Below are 18,881 nucleotides of genomic sequence, written 5' to 3'. Positions count from 1 at the left end.
CAATCACCTTACAGGAGTCTCCTTCCCTCCTGTCTTCAGCCGAGTCTCAATGATTATTTCTGAACAGTTTCCAAAAGTTTGGACCCATTCATCCTCTCAAATCCTCATTTCTGGAGCTTTCTCCTTATATCTGCAGCCGACGGCATGACAAAGGCGGTAACAGTGGCTCGCTGATTTGGGGGGTGAGGGGTATCTGGATCTATGGGGGGTAAATGGCCTATATGCCTCACGGAACCTTTCCAGAAACCCAGAAGATGATCCATCAGTCCCTGAGTAACATGACTTACATTGTTGGATAGATTGGTGGGTTTTCTGGCTGCTTCTTTTAGCTTCCCCAGATAGTGTCTGTCAAGATGTCCAAAGCCCCCTTACCTTCACTGGTGCTGGGTTCTAACTGGCCAGGGTAGATGGGAAGGTTTGTTCACTGTCCAACATGGATACCCTGTAAAGCCCCAGAGCTGGCTTCCTACTTTCCAGCTGGATCCCGTTTCACTCCTCGGCTGTGACTAAGGTGGCCTAGAGTTTCTGGCAGTCATCCCAGGTTGGCTGGTGAGTGTAAAAGATGTCTCCCAATAGTCTGATAAGGGCCTGTGTTTCTTCAGAGAGTGGAGGGCTTGGGGTCTTCCAATTATACAAGTTACTTACTTGTAGGGAAGGGGACATAAGCCGTGAATAGGGGCAAGGGTCTCTCCTCCCTATCACATCTATTTCTGTGTAACCAGAATCTGTTGGTGGTTCCTCAGGGGAAGAAAAGGGCATGCTCCTGTAGCCTCAGATAATGACTGCCTGGCTTCTTCCTATGAGAAGCAACTCCTTGAGTGAAGGGGCCAGCTCCTGGCTCACCTCCTAAGGGAGTCAGGCTCTCCTGGCCTCCCGTGTTCCTCCCATTGGTCGGGTTGGGATGTAAGAAGGTGGAATTTCCATCTCCTCAGTCAGAGCAGGAAGAACTGGTGGAACTTTTGATAATCTCTGAACGTTCTGGCCAGTCCAAGTAGAGTGTAGCTGGGTAGCTAGTGGAAAATTATCCTGCCCTAATCTGAGCCCCTGAACCCAGGACTTGGAAATCCTCACCCCTGAGACTCATAGTTAACAAGGAAGCAATATGACTGCTTACTCTTCCACTAGGTCACGGTACAAGCTTCTGAGACCCTATACAATCCTGCCCCCTCTGCACAGCCCACTGTTGTCTCTGCTCCTGCTTAGAGATCACCACCATCTGTGTCTCTCCCCAGTAAGTCTCCTGTGTGAGGTCTCTTGAATCGTGTGACTTTGGTGTTCGTTAGCTTCCAGTTGCTCAGATTCCCTTGTGCCGGAAAACCTGCTCACCGAAAGGGCCCTAACTCTCAGGATAGAGCACACGTTTTCAGCTGTGGGAGTGGGTGAAGAACAAAGGTGAGTACTTGTTCCCTTTTGAAATCTTCTATTTTTTTTAAATTTATTTTATGTGTATGAGTGTTTTGCCTGAAGTATGTCTGTGCACTGGGTGTGTGCCCGGTGCCCTCAGGAGGCCAGAAAAATGGATGTCGGATCCCCTGGAACTGGTGTTACAGACTGTTGTGACCTGACATGTGGGTGCTGGAGATTGAAGCCCCGTCCTCTAGAAGAGCAGCCATGTTCTTTTTTTTTGGTTCTTTTTTTTTGGAGCTGGGGACTGAACCCAGGGCTTTGCGCTTCCTAGGCAAGCGCTCTACCACTGAGCTAAATCCCCAACCCCGAGCAGCCATGTTCTTGACCACTGAGCCAGCACTCCAACCCCCTTAAAATTTTATTAATAACTGTGTGTGTATGCATGTGTGTATGCATGTGTGTGTATGCGTGTGTGTATGTGTGTGTATGCATGTGTGTGTATGTGTGTGTATGCCTGTATGTGTATGTGTGTGTATGTGTATGTGTATGCGTGTGTGTGTGTATGCATGTGTGTGTGTGTGTATGCATGTGTGTGTGTGTATGTGTGTGTGTGTATGCGTGTGTGTGTGTGTTGGGGAGTGTATGTGAGTGTCCACAGTAGTCAAAAGCATTGGCTCACTCTTGGACTGGAGTTACATAAAGTTTTGAGCAGTTTATTTTCGAGACAGGATTTTGTAGTGAGAATTTTGGTTTCTTAAGTAACCCGGTTATGTTATGTGAACCTGCTTTTGTTTTGACCCCAGGTGTGGGCTAAGAGGCTGCTTCACAGAAGGTGATTATGGTTTGCCTACTGCACTAGCAGGGATGTGATTTTTGTCGGCTTCGGGTTTAATTCTGGGGACTCTGGAGAGTGTACAAATGGGAGAGCCCTGAGAGGGCCTGTGGCTGCTGTGCCCCTGCTCCCCTCACAACCTCCCCCACTACTGGTTTTGGTATATTGGCTATTGCTGAATTGCTGGATATTGTAACATCGGAGATGGTTCCTCAAGGAACCAGTGCCCTCAATCAGCAGGAAGTAGCCTAAAGATGTCTATGCTCCCTTCCCCTCTAATCTTCTTCATCTCCTACCTAGTGTTGCGGGCTTGGGAGGGATTAGGGTAGAAGAAGGGTTGGAAGAATGGTAGATATAAGAATCAAATAAACAAATATGCTAACAAATGGTTAAACAAATATGCCAACAGTACTTCTCTGTGTGGCTTTGACTGTCTCGAACTTGAACTCAGATCCACCTGCCTCTGCCCCCCATGTGCTGGAATTAAAGGTGTGTGTCACCATGGCCAGACTCAGTTTTTGTTCTTAACCACTTAGCCATTTCTCCAGCCTTCACCCCTTTACTTTTCTTTCTCTTTTTTCTTTTTTCCCTTTTTCCTTTTGGAGACTGGGTCTCACTCTAGAGTGCAGGCTAGCCACCAACTTCCTCTGCAGCCCAGGCTAGCCTTGAAAGTACTCATGATCATCAAGTGCTCGAATTACAAGCATATGCTACAAGGCCTGGCCTTTTATCTGTTCTTATTTTTTTTTTTTTTTTTTTGGAACTGGGGACCAAACCCAGGGCCTTGTGCTTGCTAGGCAAGCGTTCTACCACTGAGCTAAATCCCCAACCCTTATCTGTTCTTATTTTAAAAAATGATTTATTTATTTATTATATATGAGTACACTGTAGCTGTCTTCAGACACACCAGAAGAGGGCACCAGATCTCATTACAGATGGTCATGAGCCACCACGTGGTTGCTGGGATTTGAACTCAGGACCTCTGGAAGAACAGTCAGGGATCTTAACCACTGAGCCATCTCTCCAGTTATATTCAAACATAAGTCAAGGCAGACTGTAAAGATATCGTGTTGGGATACAAGAATGAGGCACACATTCACAGACAGGCAATGTCTTCCAGTAGAGTCATGTTTATCATGACAATTTCGCTCTGGCCAACTCAAGCCCTTAGCCTGTTTTCTGTTTGGTAAAATAAGTGACATTTACCTTTAGAATTTTTTTAAGATGGGAGGCAGAGGCAGGCAGATTTTTTGAGTTCAAGGCCAGCCTGGTGACCTACAGACCCTGGTGGTATACAGAGTTCCAAGACAGCCAAGGCTACAAAAACAACCCTGTCTCAACAAACAAGTAAACAATGACTAGAGATACTAGGTAGACCTGCCTGCTCTGGAAATTGCTATGTAATCTAGACTGGTCTTGAACTCGTGGAGATCTTCCTGCCTCAGCCTACTGAGTGCTTACTTTTTTAGAAACACACCACAATGTCCTATTAGTGTTCTAATAACAACCCTGTCTAATGGACTTCTGTAATACTGTTCATAATATACAGGTGTATATCCAGTGTTTAATTTTAAAATGGCCGTGGTTATGTAATCCTCAAGAGCAAGTTGGAGCAGGTACGATATCACCCCCTTCTCCAGGGTCTTCATATCTAGCCCTGGCTCACCAGGAAATCAGATCTGCCTGCCTCTGTCTCTGAAGTGCTGGGATCAAAGGCATGAGCCACCATGCCTGGCTAAGGTTTATTTACAATTTAGTAAAATCTCTTGGAGATTACTCTTATGTTGTTAAACTATAAAGCTGCCAGCTCCTGACACTGCTTTGCAGATATTTCCCCAACACTCATTCTTCTTGCCTAAGACAAAAACAAACAACCAAAAACAACAACAAAGACAATAAGCAGGGCGTGGTGAGAATGCTTTTTTTTTTTTTTTTTCTTTTTTTTCCGGAGCTGGGGACAGAACCCAGGGCCTTGTGCTTGCTAGGCAAGCGCTCTACCACTGAGCTAAATCCCCAACCCCGGTGAGAATGCTTTTAATCCTAGCCCTCAGGCTCAGAGTGTGGATCTCTCAGTTCTGAGTCACTAAAGCTACCTAGAGGCCCTCCCTCAAACAACATTTTAAAAAAAAAAAACCCAACAGTTCTTCCTGTCTCCTGCGCGAGTGCATTAGGGAGAAGGGTGAAGATAAAGGAAGGCAAATGAAGACAGTTTAAGACGGGACACCCGGGAACGAAAGTCCCTCCGTGGATGGAAGCCGGCTACGGAGAGCTAGGAATGTAGCTCCGCGTGACTGTCAGGGCCCGGAGGCTGCGACTAGCATTCACACCTAAGCACTGAGCCCGCCCACCACCTTAGGGGCGGGAGCCTTTGCATCTATAGCCTATCACCGCTGCGGAGGCAGAGCTAGTCTCCTCTTCATTGGTAGATGGTAAAGTGACGTCACACCAAGGCCACAGAGGGCGTCCTGATTGGTTGGCGCTGGGGGTTTGCGGCGGAGTCTGCGCCGAACTTTCGCTGTCCACGCTTCCAGGCGGTCGTGGGGGACTAAGGAGGGCGTGGGGACTGCTCCGCAGAACCCGGGGTTTGTTCTGAGGGCGGAGTAGGGGGGTCGGGGGAGAGAACGGGTGACCGGATGTTATCTGACTGACCGGAAGCGGGGCCTGAGGGAAAGTGCGGATACCCGGAGGGAGGAGCTTTCCGAAGAAGGGGCGGAGGGGCCGCTCGGAGCGGCCAGCGTGCTGCGCGTCTCTGCTTTGAGGCTGAGCGGAGGACGCTGAGCGGCGGGTGGGCTTGGGAGAGCCGGAGTCGGGCTGAGGTCTGGCGGGACCCGGCGCCTCACGCCCCCGAGAGCGGAACGGGAGGGTTTCCTGTCACCGGGGCACCTGAGGAGCAGCTAGGGTACAGCCCGTAGGTCAGGCTTGGGGTGCTGCGCGAGGAGCCGGGTTTGTAGTTGACTACTACTGTGTTGTCTGCCGGGTAGAGTTACAGTGCGCGCCTTTGTACCGGAGCCGGCGCCTGCTGGGGCAGGGAAGGAGCCGGAATGGCCTGGGCTCTGAAGCTGCCGCTAGCTGACGAAGTGATCGAGTCGGGGCTGGTGCAGGACTTTGATGCTAGCCTGTCGGGCATTGGCCAGGAGCTGGGAGCTGGTGCTTATAGTATGAGGTGAGTGAGATAACTCCCCAGACCTTACCTTCTCAATAACAAAGGCAGGATATTGAAAGGTGGGAGGGAGGCTGTACGGTTTAGAAAACCGGCTGCAACGTGGTGGGCAGACTCCCCCCCCCCCCCCTTTGGTTTGAGTAGCGAGTGGTAAGGGAGAACTGGAAACAGACTCTTGGAAGAGTCAACTCTGTAAGGCCCTTGCATCCAGATGGGGAGACTTGGGCATTGACTGTATATGTTTACGTGTGGGTATGATGCACATGAAGAAGGGGCAAGTGAGGGGTATCTAAGGAAGTTGGGCAGTTGGGGACCGAGGCTCAAGGTTGATAACTTATTGGGAAGAGATGGGAGGTCTTGGGCAAGAAGGCCACAAACAGCTGTCACTTACAACAAATTAGTGTTAAGGTTCTCTTCCAGGGTTTCTGTCTTTGGAAACTTGAGCTGAGAATGTTTAAAAAGTGACAAAGCCATGTGTACTAGTGCGGAACTGTCATACCAGCCCCCCAGCACTCAGCACAATCAGGAGTTCAAGGCCGTGCTTGGCTACATAGCAAGGCCAGCATGAGCTACATGAAATTCTGCCTTAAAAAAAAAAAAAAAGAGGCAAAGATAACGTTTCGATGGTCCTAGACACCTTTGCATCAGGCAAAAATATCCTTTTGTTAGGGAAGATGGGTGGAGAATACTGCCCCCACACAGCTGAAGCAGCTGGTGGAGTTTTCTTCCCTTCAGGAATCGAAGCTTAGGTAAAGCTGGAATTTTTTTTTTTTTAATTTTATTTTTTTCAAGACAGGGTTTCTCTGTAACCCTGGTTGTCCTGGAACTTTGTAGACCAGGTTGGCCTTGAACTCGAGATCTGCCTGCCCCTGCCTCCCAAGCGCTGAGACATTAAAGACGTGAATCACCACAGCCCAGCCTAAAACTGGAGTTTTGAGTGAGCCACAGAAAAGAGCTCAGGATAGGATACCATGAAGCAGAGTTGAAGTTTATTAAAAGGTCGTAAGCATCCACTGAAGCCTAGAGACTAAGGCAAAGTGAGGTGTGCTCAGGAAAGACACACACCTGAGAGAGGGGTTCAGGCTTCTCAAAGGGATCATAACTGTCTTTAGTGCTTTGGTGGTACCTAAAGTTGTACTAAACAGGATTTTTAAGAAATCTTACAATAGGTTGTGGATCATACATGGGATTATTCTTAGATCTTAAAAGGTTTCAGAAATTAAGATGTTTTTACTGTAAACAAAAAATTATCCTTGTTTTGGGATTCGCAGGAAATAACTAAGAAAGTAGGAAGGCTATTGTCTTAAGGTTTTACTGCTGTGAACAGACACCATGACCAAGACAACTCCTCTAAGGATAACATTTAATTGGGGCTGGCTTACAGGTTCAGAGGTTCAGTCCATTATCATCAAGGTGGGAGCAGGGCAGCATCCAGGCAGGCATGGTGCAGGAGGAGCTGAGAGTTCTACATCTTCATCTGAAGGCTGCTAGTGGAAGGCTGACTTCCAGGCAGCTAGGATGAGGGTCTTAAGCCTTCACCCACAGTGACACACTTACTCCAACAGGCCACACCTCCTACTAGGGCCACTCCCTGGGACAAGCCTGTACAAACCATCACATTCCACCCCCTGACCCCCATTGACTTTTTCAAACATATAAGAGTCTATGGGTGCCACATCTAAACATAGCATAATGCAAAATACATTTAGTCCATCTTCCAGAGTCCCCATAGTCTATAGCAGTCTCAACAGTGTTAAAAATACAAAATTCAAGGTCTCTTCTGAGAGATTCATCCTGTCACTTTACTGTAATCCCCAATGCAAGACAGGAAACCAGCTAGGCAAACTCCAAACTCTGCATCTCCATGTTTGATGTCATAGCACTCTTCAGATTTGCAACAAACTTCTTTCTCCTGGGCTGGTTCTACTCCCTGTTAGCAGCTTTCCTCAGCAGATAGCCCATGGCTCTTCCATCTCAAACATCTTGGGGTCTCCAAGGCAACTTTAGTGTTACAGCTTCTTGTTTCAGTGTCTAGGATCACACATGGTCTTCTGGGCTCCTCCAAAGGGTTGGCATCACTTCTCCAGCTCTGCCCTCTGCAGCACTCTAAGCTCAGATTGAGTCACTCCACTGCCGCTGATGTTCTTGGTCATCCCATGGTACTGGCATCTCCAATACACTGGGGTCTTCCGCTGCAACTAGGCTTCACCAATAGCCTCTTTTCATGGTACCAAACCTCAACTCCTTTGCATGATCCTTTCAGTCCTGGGCCATCAATTGCAACTGAGGCTGCACCTTCACCAATGACCTTCCCTGGCCTCTCACGGTGCTAAGCCTCAGTTGCTCTTTATGACCCCTTTACGCCTTCAAAACCAGTGCCACCTGAGTGACTCTCACACATTACCAAGTACAGCTGCAGCATGAGGTACCACCTTGGCTATCTCTGGAACACACTTCCCAGAAGATTTTACCTCTGACGTTGGTCTCTTCTTAATCACAGCCAATTTCCTAGCTCCAACTGAGCAGCATCAATTGTCCCAGTAGTCCCTTCTATATTTCACTCTAAAGCCAGAGCCACATGGCCGAAACTGCAGTGTTCTGCTGCTTGCTGGGGCTGGAACATGGCTCCCCTTACTCTGTTACTGGCTTTGTTTTCTGACTCCCTCTCTCCCTAAGCTTTGCTTTCCTGGAACTTGCTCTGTAGATTGACCTTGAACTCAGATCTGCACGCCCATCTAAGCTAAGGTGTGATCCACAGAGCCTGGATGTAAGTTTTTATTTAACTAGAACTTGTTCTGTTCTAGGCTGGCCTTGAACTCAGAGATCTGCTTGTCTTTGCCTCCTGGGATTAAAGATTTGTACAACCATGCCTGGATCTAAATATACCTTGGTGGGGTCTTGCCCCAAGGTCACTACTCCCTTAATTCAACCTAATATCCTTGAACACAGGACTCCACTCTATGTCACTTCCTGGTGCCCCTTTAATACTTGAACCTTATATTTTATATTTTTCCTTTCCCAGCTTGCTATGCTTGTTTAAAATGTTCTTGGTGAGACTTAACCAGAGAACAAAGTCTATGATGGGCATTTCTGAGTCTTCCTTCATCAATGCAAATCTGAGTCTATTCACCTTAGTGTTAGGCAGACACTTCAGACAAGGGCAAAAAGTAGCCACATTCTTCACCAAAATATCACAAAATGGTCTCTAGGCCCCATATCGAAATTCTCCACTGAAACCTCTTGGGTCAGGTCCAAACAATTCCAATCACTCCCAGTAACAAAGTCTTCCATAGTCCTACCAGGATAGCCCATTAAGCCCTATTTAAAGCATTCCACAGCTTTCTAAATCTGAAGTCCCAAAATACATCTTCTTTGAAACAAAAGCATGGTCAGGCCTATCACAGCAATACCCTAGTCCCTGGTACCAACTTCTGTCTTCGTTAGGGTTTTACTGCTGTGAACAGAAACCATGACCAAGGCAAGTCTTATAATGACAACATTTAATTGGGTGGCTTACAGGTTCAGTTCATTATCATCAAGGTGGGAGCAGGGCAGCATCCAGGCAGACGTGCAGCCAGAGCTGAGAGTTCTACATCTTCATCTGAAGGCTGCTAGTGGAAGACTGGCTTCCAGTCAGCTAGGGTGAGGGTCTTAAAGCCCACACCACAGTGACACACCTACTTCAACAAGGCCATACCTCCTAGGGCCACTCCCTGGACCAAGCATTATAAACCATCACAGCTATATTTGAAGGTGATGGCAGGCTTAGGTCTTAACATGGATCATTACTACTTTGGCATTCTTTTTTAGATAAAGAATTTTGTTTCTATGTTGATAGTCTTCACACAAAATATGGCTACTTGTGTTGGAATTTCTCCTCCTCACATTGGTGCGTGTGCATTTGTGGAGGTCGAGGGGCAACTTTCAGGAATTGGTGGTGTCCTTCCACCATGAGGATTCTGAGATGGATCTCAGACTTGGTGGCAAGGGCCTTGAATCATCAACCAATTGATTCTTTAGCCACACCCCTTTTCCCTTCCCATTTTCCTGTAAGTTTTGTCTTTCTCTCTTATTGTAATTCCGCCTCGGAGACTTTTAAGCCTAAAGATCTGTTTCCTAGAACAACTTTGGTATTGGATAGTCATGCAGACCACACCTATGCAGATACCTTCCAGCCTCTGGAATGGAGGGAGTCGTTACTTGGGACATCAGACCACATAACAGTACAGCCAGTACAGTATATGTGCTTATGCATGAACATACACAAAATCTTTAAGGTTTATCTTTTATACAGTCTTTTTTTTTTAATAAGTTAATCAGACTTTATGATGTGCTTAAGCTTGATTTTGTCCTGAGTTTTCTATTTTGAAAAATCCTCAGGACCAATTTTGCCAGTGATGGTGACACATGTCTTTAATCCCAGCACTCAGGAGAGCAAGGGCAGGTGTGTCTCTGTGAGTTTGTGGCCAGCCTGGTCTGTAGAGTGAGTTGCAGACGGCAAGGGCTATACAGAGAAACCCTGTCTGGAAAAAATAAATCCTAAAAAAATAAAATCCCTTTTTAGGTCTGGGGAGATTCCTGGTGGTTCCTGACTTACAAGCATGTCCTGTACAAGAACAGCTGAGTTTGAATCCCCAGCAACCCCATGAAAAAGCCAGGAATAGCTGCCCCATGCACTCTTTGCCCCAGGACCCCTGTGTCACAGCCTAACCTGCCTGGCTGGAGAAATGGTTCAGTGAGAAGACCCTGCTCAAAGAGTGAGACAGTGGTAGAGCAGGACACCCCCATCTCTTCCTTCACACATGCACACATGACCTTTCTCATCTTCTTTACCAAAGGTACCTCATGTGTAACTTCCTATGTGTCCTTAAAAAATTATTTATGTGCTTGGGCAAAGAAGAAAACTTAAACGCAAGATAAAGAAGACAAAACAGTCACGAACTTGTGGGCCCTTTTGATCCAAGAAGTTTTAAGGCACAACACTATAACAAACTAAATTTGGGTTGTCTTAGTTACTAGAAAACAAATGCAGATTCCTGTTGACTACCAAAGCTGTCAGTCCCTGGAATATTTTACTTTCAAACCCGTGACCATGGTTATGTTATCCCTCCCACTACTGAGGCGCCTAACAAGGGTGCCGCTGCTGATGCTGTCAATTAGTGTTGAATGAGACTGTAAGAGCTGATGATGTAAGGTGCACACATAAGCTGAGAAGTTAGACGTACGCTTGGCAGGTTTCCGGGTAAGCCTTGGCTCATTCATACTTCTACCATTGAACTTCTAATACTGTATAAGTTGTCTGAAAGTGAATTCATATCTCACTCGGTCGTGGTTTTTGCTGTTAGCTGGGATCTCAGGTGATGTGCGCCAGCTCCCAACTGGTGTAGCTGACGATGACCTTGAACTTCTGAGGGGGAGGGTTGTTTGTTTTTCAAGACGGTTTCTTTGTGTAGCTCTGGTTGTTCTGTAGACAAGGCTGGCCTTGAGCTCTTAGAACTCCAGCCCCCACCGCCCTCTGCCTTCTGCCCTCTGCCCTCTGCCCTCTGCCCGGAAAACAGGCCTGTCACCACACCCAGGCTATGTGGTACTAGGGATCAAGCCCAGCACTTTGTGAATGTTAGGCAAGCATTCTTCCACTATATCCTAAGTCCCTGGTCAGTGTGTGTCTGTGTGTGTGTCCGTCCGTCTGTCTGTCTGTGTGTGTTTCTGTGTCTGTCTGTGCTTGTGCTCGTTTGTGTGCATGTGTGTTTGTGTGTGGTGTGTGTGTAGGAGGGGTGCACATGTATGTGGAGACCAGAGGTTGATGTCAGATGTTTTCCTTGTGGAAATCAGAAGGTATTGGATCCCCTAGGAGGGGAGTTCCAGATAATTGTGAGCCACCATGTGAGATCAGGGAATTAAACTCAGAAAAACTAGTGCTCTTATTCTTGGGCCTTCTTTCCAGCCAGGTGATTGTCTTTCACTATGAACTCGCTTCTTTGTTTTATGAAGTCCTACTTCTCAGTTGTCCTTACTTCTTAGGAGATGGAGTCCTTTTCTACACCTCCATCATGTAGGACACCGTTTTATTTTATTCTAGAGTTTCAGGGTTACAGTTTGATCTATTGGAGTTAGTTTTTGTGCAATGTGATGGATCATGTCTAATTTAATTCTGCCTGTGAACAACCTGTTCTCCCAACTCCGTGACAATGCTCGCTTTTCTCCACATATGTCTTAAGCCTCATTGGCAACATTAGTAGCTGACGTTACGTTGCTTATGTTTGGACCTTCAGTTTTGTTCTGTTGATGTACCTGTCTGCTGTGTCAGCCATATTGGTTTCATTCCCGAGGCCCTGCACTGTATCCTAGTGTGTGGTATTGGTTTCATCCCTGAGGCCCTGTACTGTATCCTATGGTCTGCAGTGGCAATCCCCAGTGCTGTTCATTTCGTTCAGGATTGTTTTGGCTGCCTGAGGTCTTCTGAGGTTGCATGTGAATTTTAGAATAGTTTTTTTCTGTTTGTGTAAAGAGTGAGAAGGGGATTTTGATTGGGATTGATTGAATGTGTACACTGTTGTTTTCACAATGTTGATTCCCGATCCACGAACATTGGATGTTTCTCCATTTTCTAGTGTCTTTACTCCTTCAGAGGTTTAAAGTTTTCACTGTTGAGGCCCTGCATTTCTTGGTTAGGGTTATTTCTAGATACTTTATTTTCTTTGAATCTTTGAATCTGACACATTGGAATGTGTCCATGGTCTCCTTCTCTGTGTATTTATTGTTGGTGTATAGAAAAGCCATTGGTTTGTGCAAGTTGCTTCTGCATCCTGCCACATTCCTGAGTTTGGTTGTTGTTTCTGGAAGTTTTCTGGTAGACTTCTTGGGTCCTGCAGATAGGGATGGGTTGATGACCTCTTACTGCCTTATTGCTCCAGCTAGTGCTTTCAACACAGAGCTGAAAAGGAACAGAATAGTGGGTGTCCATCTTGATCCGACTTCCATGGGTGACAACAGTTCTCCACCTGTGGGCTGCAACCTCAATATCAGATACTTACATTATGATTTATAACAGTCACAAAATTACAGTTATAAAGTAGCAATAAAATAATCTTATGGCGGGGGTCAGCACAGCACGAGGAGCTGTAGTAAAGGGTCATAGTGTTAGCAAGGTTGAGAGCCCCTGACTGAGGATGCTGTTGGCTGTGGGTTTCTTGTACATAGCTTTTATTGTGTTGAGGCATGGTCCCTCTAGCCCTACATTTCTAGGACTTTTATCATCAAGGTATGCTGGGTTTTATAAAAAGCCTTTTCTGCTTCTATTGAGATAACAGTGTGATTTTTGACTTTAGTTAACGTAGTTTATTGCATTTCTTGATGTGTATATGTTGAGCCATCTCTGGATTTCAGGGATGAGGCCAACTTGGTCATGGTGATAACTTTTTTTTTTTTTTGGTTCTTTTTTTTCGGAGCTGGGGACCGAACCCAGGGCCTTGCGCTTCCTAGGCAAGCGCTCTACCACTGAGCTAAATCCCCAACCCCAACTTTTTTGATCTTTGTCTGTATTCTGTTCGAATGTATTTTATTGTGCATTTTTAAGCCTTTGTTCATCAGGAATATTGGCCCATAGTTTTCTTCACTGTTGTTGCTGTGTCTGTCCCTGGCATGGGTATTAGATTGATACAGCAGGAGTCTGGGAATGCTCCTTCTGTTTCTTTCTTCATTCTCAATAGTGTATATAGCTACAGCTAGTCTTTCTGGTAGAAATCTGCTGTGAATCCACCTGGCCCTGAATATTTTCTTCTTTTTTAGCTGGGAGGTTTTTTATTACTATTTCAATCCCCTCATTTGTTAGTCTGTTTAGATTGTTGACTTCTGGGTTTCCTTTTGGTGGTTTGAGTCTAGAAATTAATTTCTTTTATGTTTTACTGCTTAATTGGAATACAAGTTTTGTTTGTTTGCTTGTTTATCTTTTTGAAACATGGTTTCTTTGTTATAATAGCCCTGTCTGTCCTCGAACCCACTCTGTAGACCAGGCTGGCTTCAAACTCACAGAGACATACCTGCCCCTGCCTCCTGCGTGCTGGGATTAAAGGTGTGAGCCACCATGCACAGCCTGAGTGCAAGTCTTAAAAATACTCCTGTGTGGTATTTTGAATGTCTTTGATGTCTATTGTAGTGTTTCCCTGTTCATTTCTGACTCTGTTAATTTGAGTCCTCTATTTCTTTTTGTTAATTGGGCCAAGGGTCTGTAGAATTTATCTTCCCAAAGAAAACAGCTCTAAGATTTATTGATTCTTTGGATTGTTTTCTTTGTTTCTGGCTTTATTTATTTATTTATTTTTATCTCTGCTTGATTATTTCTTGCCATCAATTGGGTTTGTATTTGTCCTTGTTTTTTTAGCTTTTTGAATTGCATCATTAAGCCATTTATTTGTGCTCTTTCTGATTTTTTTCTCTTTGTGGGTGTGGGGTGGGAATTGGGACAGGGTTTCTCTGTGTAACCTTGGCTGGTCTGAACTCCATCATTATACCAGGCTGCCTCAAACTCAGATCCACCTGCTGCTGTTAGAGACACTCACTACCGCCACCTACCTGTAAATTACCTCTTAACCCACTATGTTTTAGGACTATTTTGTTATTTATTAAGATAGCAGGTAAGCCTCTACAGAGCTCTTTGCTCCCAACAAAACTTAATAGTACTGATGAATGAATATACAGTGGAAGATACTGAGGTATATAAGCACTCGTGCACGCACACACACACAACACACACAACACGGTATATTTTTAAAAGTCTTATGTCATTTAAGGAATTAAAACACACAGCCATCTCATAATATAGTATTATACAGTCAGCTTGTGTTACTTATTAAATATTGATGTGTTTGCTTTTGTAAGACATGGTTTCCCTATGTAATTCAGACTGCCCTCAATCTGTCACCTACCCCAGGACTCCCCTGAATACTGAGGTTTAATGCACAAGCCTCAATGTCTGGCCTATATTATATAACTTTTGTTTCACTTTGGTATTAAGTTTTTTAAGACAGGGTCTTAGGTAGCCTAAGCTAACTTCCACTTTAGCTTCCAAAGGCTGACTTTGAGCTGGTCCTCTTGCTGCTTCTGCTGAGAGTGGGACTATAGTGAGTGACGCCCACACCTGCTGAGAGTGGGACTATAGTGAGTGACGCCCACACCTGCTGAGAGGGGACTGTAGTGTGAGCCATGCCCAGTTTACCTTTTAAAGAACAAGTTAATGCTATAACCATGTTGCTAATAAAATATATTTTTCCACTCTAAAGAAATAGTTTTAAAAGAGTTTGAAGATTATGACAGGTATCTTTATCTCTGACTCATTTATTTTGCCTAATAATAGTTTTTCTTCTATAAAAATGATCTTTCTTGACAGAAAACATAGAAGAAAAACAGGAATGGAGAGGTCCCATTAGCTTCATATTAATTAGTAATTATATCAGAGTAAGTCTCTGCCATAGGTCTCAGAACATTGTGGGTTTCAGCTTCAGTTCATTCTGAGGTGTGTGTGTGGTGTGTGTGCAAGCATGTGATAGTGTGTGTGGTGTATATGTGCATGCATGTGTGAGCGCAGTGTGCATATGTGTGGTAACTGGTGTGTATGTGCGTACGTGTATGGGTATGTGTGTAATGTGTATGTAAATGTATATTCTGTATTCTTTTTCAGTACCATTGCTTTAAGAAAAGTTTCTTTTTTTACGCTGTAGTTGGTGAGTGCTCAGTCTGGTTCTTAACCACCCTCCGTTTTCCTTGTCTCAGATAATGTGCACCTGTGAAATTTCTTCCTTGAGAAATGGGCAGCCAAGTGAGGCAGGTGGAAGTTCATGGCAACTTACTGTCCCATGTTAGCTCTGAGTCCCTTGAGGGAAGGCTGGCTGCTGTTATCCTTGCTCCGGGTGTCTTCACGCCTGTCCCTCTTGGTTCTCTAGGCTCTTTCTAGAAGAGATCATCTTAACAGAGGGTGGGCCTGGAGGAAAAAGGTTCAAGCACAGTTAAGAATTAGAGCCCAGCCATCGCCCTAGATCGAGAAGGCGATGTGTGTGTCCACAGAGCACACAGCAGCCTCTGTAGTGAGCTGATTTACTGCACTCCTGTGCTTCTCTCACACTCTGGACGTCATAGCCACGTTCTTCATGACACGGTTTCTTGTAGCCCAGCATGGCCATGAGCTTACCGTGTAGCTGAGGATGACCCATTTGTCTATTCGTGTGGCGTGTTTGTGTTTGGTGGCCAGTGCTTTTATCCACTGAGCCATAGCACTAGGTCCGATCCCCCTGCCTTTCCCTCCCAAGTGTAGGGTTAAAGGGCCGATTTGGCATGCCTGGTTTATGCCAGGATACAGATCATACTCTAGGTTTTGTGCATGCCAGGCAAGCACTGTACCAGCTAATCTACACCTCTGGCACTCACTTCATCCTTTTACCAAATGAGCTTTCTCTACCTTTATGTTTGGTTAAAGCATACCAAATTGGCCGGGCATGGTAGTAAATGAACACCTTTAATTCCAGCACTCTGAAAGCAAAGGCAGGTGGATCTTTGTGAGTTCAAAGTCAGCCTGGTCTACAGAGTGAGTTCAGGACTGAGTAGAGAGACTCTATCTTAAAAATAAACAAAAAATCCCAATGCCCCCCAAAAACTATTCCTCCTAAAAACTTGATGTGCAGAATTGACATGACAGTAGTGCACATCGCACTGGGTCTGCAGAATTGACAGTAGTGCACATCGCACTGGGTCTGCAGAATTGACAGTAGTGCACATCGCACTGGGTCTGCAGAATTGACAAGAGTGCAGCACTGGGTCTGCAGAATTGACAACAGTGCACATCGCACTGGGTCTGCAGAATTGACAACAGTGCACATCGCACTGGGTCTGCAGAATTGACAACAGTGCACATCGCACTGGGTCTGCAGAATTGACAACAGTGCACATCGCACTGGGTCTGCAGAATTGACAGTAGTGCACATCGCACTGGGTCTGCAGAATTGAAGCTGAAGAACCAGGTCCCATCGTAGTGCACACTACGCACAGAAGCCTGCCCTTCGGACAGAGCCCTTCATTGAAATGAACTCAGTGAGTGAGCATTTGGTGCAGTAGAGTGCTTCCTGACACACTGGAGAAGCTACTGAGTCTACAGAGTGTGTTTTCCTAACTTGTAGTCCGCTTCCCCTGGAGAAAGAGCAGCCTTCCCCCTGCATCAGCACATATTAATGACACAGAGCAGTGGGTCTTGTATGACCTGCTCCTCCTGATAGCTTTCATCCTGCATTACTCTGCTCCCACTGACCCTTTCTCTTTCCAACTGTCATGTGCACGAATGTGTGACAAGAACTGGGTGGCCTAGTGAGGGTCACCGTTGCTGTGGGACGGGACACCATGAGGAAGAAAAGGGTTTATGTAGCTTATGCTAATCCACAGGGCAGGAACCTGGAGGCAGGAGCCGATGGCAGAAGCCACGGAGGGTGCTGCTTATTGACTTGCTCTCCATGGCTTGCTCAGAATCCAGGACCACCAGCCCAGGGATGGCACCAACCACAATGGGCCAGACCGTCCCCCACTAATTGAGAAAATGGATGACTCTAGCTTGTGTCAAATTAACCCAGCCAGTACTCTGGTTTTATATGTCCAAATTTGTTCTTTTTGAATGCATTTTCTTTAAGAATAAGCAGGGGCCTAGGGTGTATTTACCGAGGATCTTTAAGTCTCTAGGATTGTAGAACTGAATGGGTTTTTTTTCTCCAATGGTAAAGAAATGCAGACTAGCAAATAATGATGATGATGATAATGATAACAATAATTCTAGATTGTGAAATCTCTGAGGAGCTGGTAAGATGGCCCAGTAGGTAAAGGTGCTTGCTGCTAAATCTGATGACATGAGTTCCATTCCTGGAAACCACATGATATATGGAGAAAACAGACTCCAGAAAACTGTTCCTAACCATCATATATGCAGTGTGTGTGTAAATACAGCTTAAAGAAACCTCCTATGAGTGTAGACACATCTGGGGTGTGTACAGCTCTGAATGATTGTAGAATCTCGACCTTAAGTGGCAGACCTTTGCTTAGTCATGGAGGGGTAAGTAGAATGCCACATGGTGCTGAGCCTGGGATCTGGATCTGAGACACTGAGGTTTGAGGAGGAGCGTACCAATCTATGTTAATGAGGGTTGAGTTGTTGCTATGTCAAAATCCAGTTTACCTTGATTCCTGGTAATCGTCACTAAACTTTCAAAGAAGCCAGCAGAGATGATGTTTGAGGATGAGTCAGTCACAGTGAAGTCTCCCAACGCCCAACACTTTTTCTGAATTTGTCTTGTTTTCCACAGCATTTGTTGTAGCTGGTCTTAACTTCCTTTTCTAGAAATAGTGTCTGGTTTGAAATTGTCTCCAGGAACAAGAGTATTTCTCCCTGACTAGCATGCCCTAGGAAGGGGGTAGATTTTCTTGTTTCTCAGATAACCCACACTGGCTTTGAACTCAGGATCCTTCAGCCTCCCTGGTGCTGTATTTATAGGTATGTGCTGTCACACTGGGCTTTCTCCACTCTTTTTTTTTTTTTTTTTAAACTTTGTATGTATGGATGTTTGCCTGCATGTATGCATGTACCATGTGCATGTAGTGCCTGTGGAGGCTAGAGGAGGGCGTTGGGTCCCTAGAACTGGAGTTATGGGTGGTTGTAAGCCACACCATGATGTACAAAGCAGTGAGTAATTAATTTTAACTGCTGAATTTCCCCTCCAGCCTCACTTTCCACTCTCAACTGTACCCATTTGGACAGAATACACTCAATAACAGGCTTGAGGACAAAGAGCACCTTCCTTGTCTCCAGGTGTAGTGACAGAGGGCTCTGGTTCCAGTGTTTGGAGATGGGGACAAGAGGATCTCTAGTTGAGGGCCAGCTCTGGCTGCAAAGGAGATCCTGTCTTTACACACAGAAGACTCAGTATCCTGAGAGGGAGATTGCACAGGTACCACCAAAGACCACGTTTGTAAATCTGGCATTTTTCTTTCATTGTTTTTCTCCTGTGGTGCTGTGGATCAAGCCAGAATCTCACTGATGCTATGGTCTGCAGAGCTAATGTCTCCAGCTGTTTCTTTTCCTCCTAAGCCAGGCATGGCTGTGTGACTCCAGCTCTGTGTGAAGGATGGAGACGGGATCGCTGCGGCCTGTTAGCCACCAGCCTAGCTCTGGTTCAGTGTGAAATCTTGTCTCAAGGGAATATGGACGAAAGTGATCAAGCTGGACCTCTGGCCGCCTTCTCTGGCTTTTTTGCAGGGGGAATACCCTCCCCTTCCTCTCTCTCTCTCTCTCTGTCTGTCTGTCTGTCTGTCTGTCTCTCTTCTTTCTCTCTCTCTCTCTCTCTCTCTCTCTCTCTCTCTCTCACACACACACACACACAGAGGAAATACCTTCCTCTCAATGCACACATACCTCGGGCATACACACATACACACAAACTTGAGGAGTACCCTCCTTCCAGTACACATATACCTCATACACATACACCATTAAGAGAAAAACTCCACAGAGAACAG

At 45.7% G+C, this 18,881-nt stretch overlaps 1 protein-coding gene across 6 annotated transcripts in view; it reads left to right on the top strand.

Annotated features, from left to right (window-relative positions):
• The first annotated feature begins 4,623 nt into the window (after nucleotides 1-4,623).
• Nucleotides 4,624-18,881, top strand: part of Tfcp2 (transcription factor CP2) — a 42,223-nt gene continuing 27,965 nt past the window's right edge. For 2 of the 6 annotated variants that reach the window (XR_010052986.1, XM_017594895.3), the window contains exon 1: nucleotides 4,801-5,342. Coding sequence is in view for 5 of the 6 variants with exons in the window: in XM_017594895.3 (XP_017450384.1) it covers nucleotides 5,221-5,342 (122 nt within the window). In the remaining variant the exon portion in view is untranslated. Of the gene's footprint in view, nucleotides 4,762-4,799; nucleotides 5,343-18,881 lie in introns of those variants that run through there. The other 4 variants (XM_006242341.5, XM_017594896.3, XM_063263676.1 and 1 more) reach the window with 4 other exon arrangements.

The sequence above is a fragment of the Rattus norvegicus genome, chromosome 7 (genome assembly GCF_036323735.1).
Source record: "Rattus norvegicus strain BN/NHsdMcwi chromosome 7, GRCr8, whole genome shotgun sequence".
In the NCBI taxonomy this organism is placed as follows: domain Eukaryota; kingdom Metazoa; phylum Chordata; class Mammalia; order Rodentia; family Muridae; genus Rattus; species Rattus norvegicus.
This window is presented reverse-complemented; position numbering and strand designations above follow the sequence as displayed.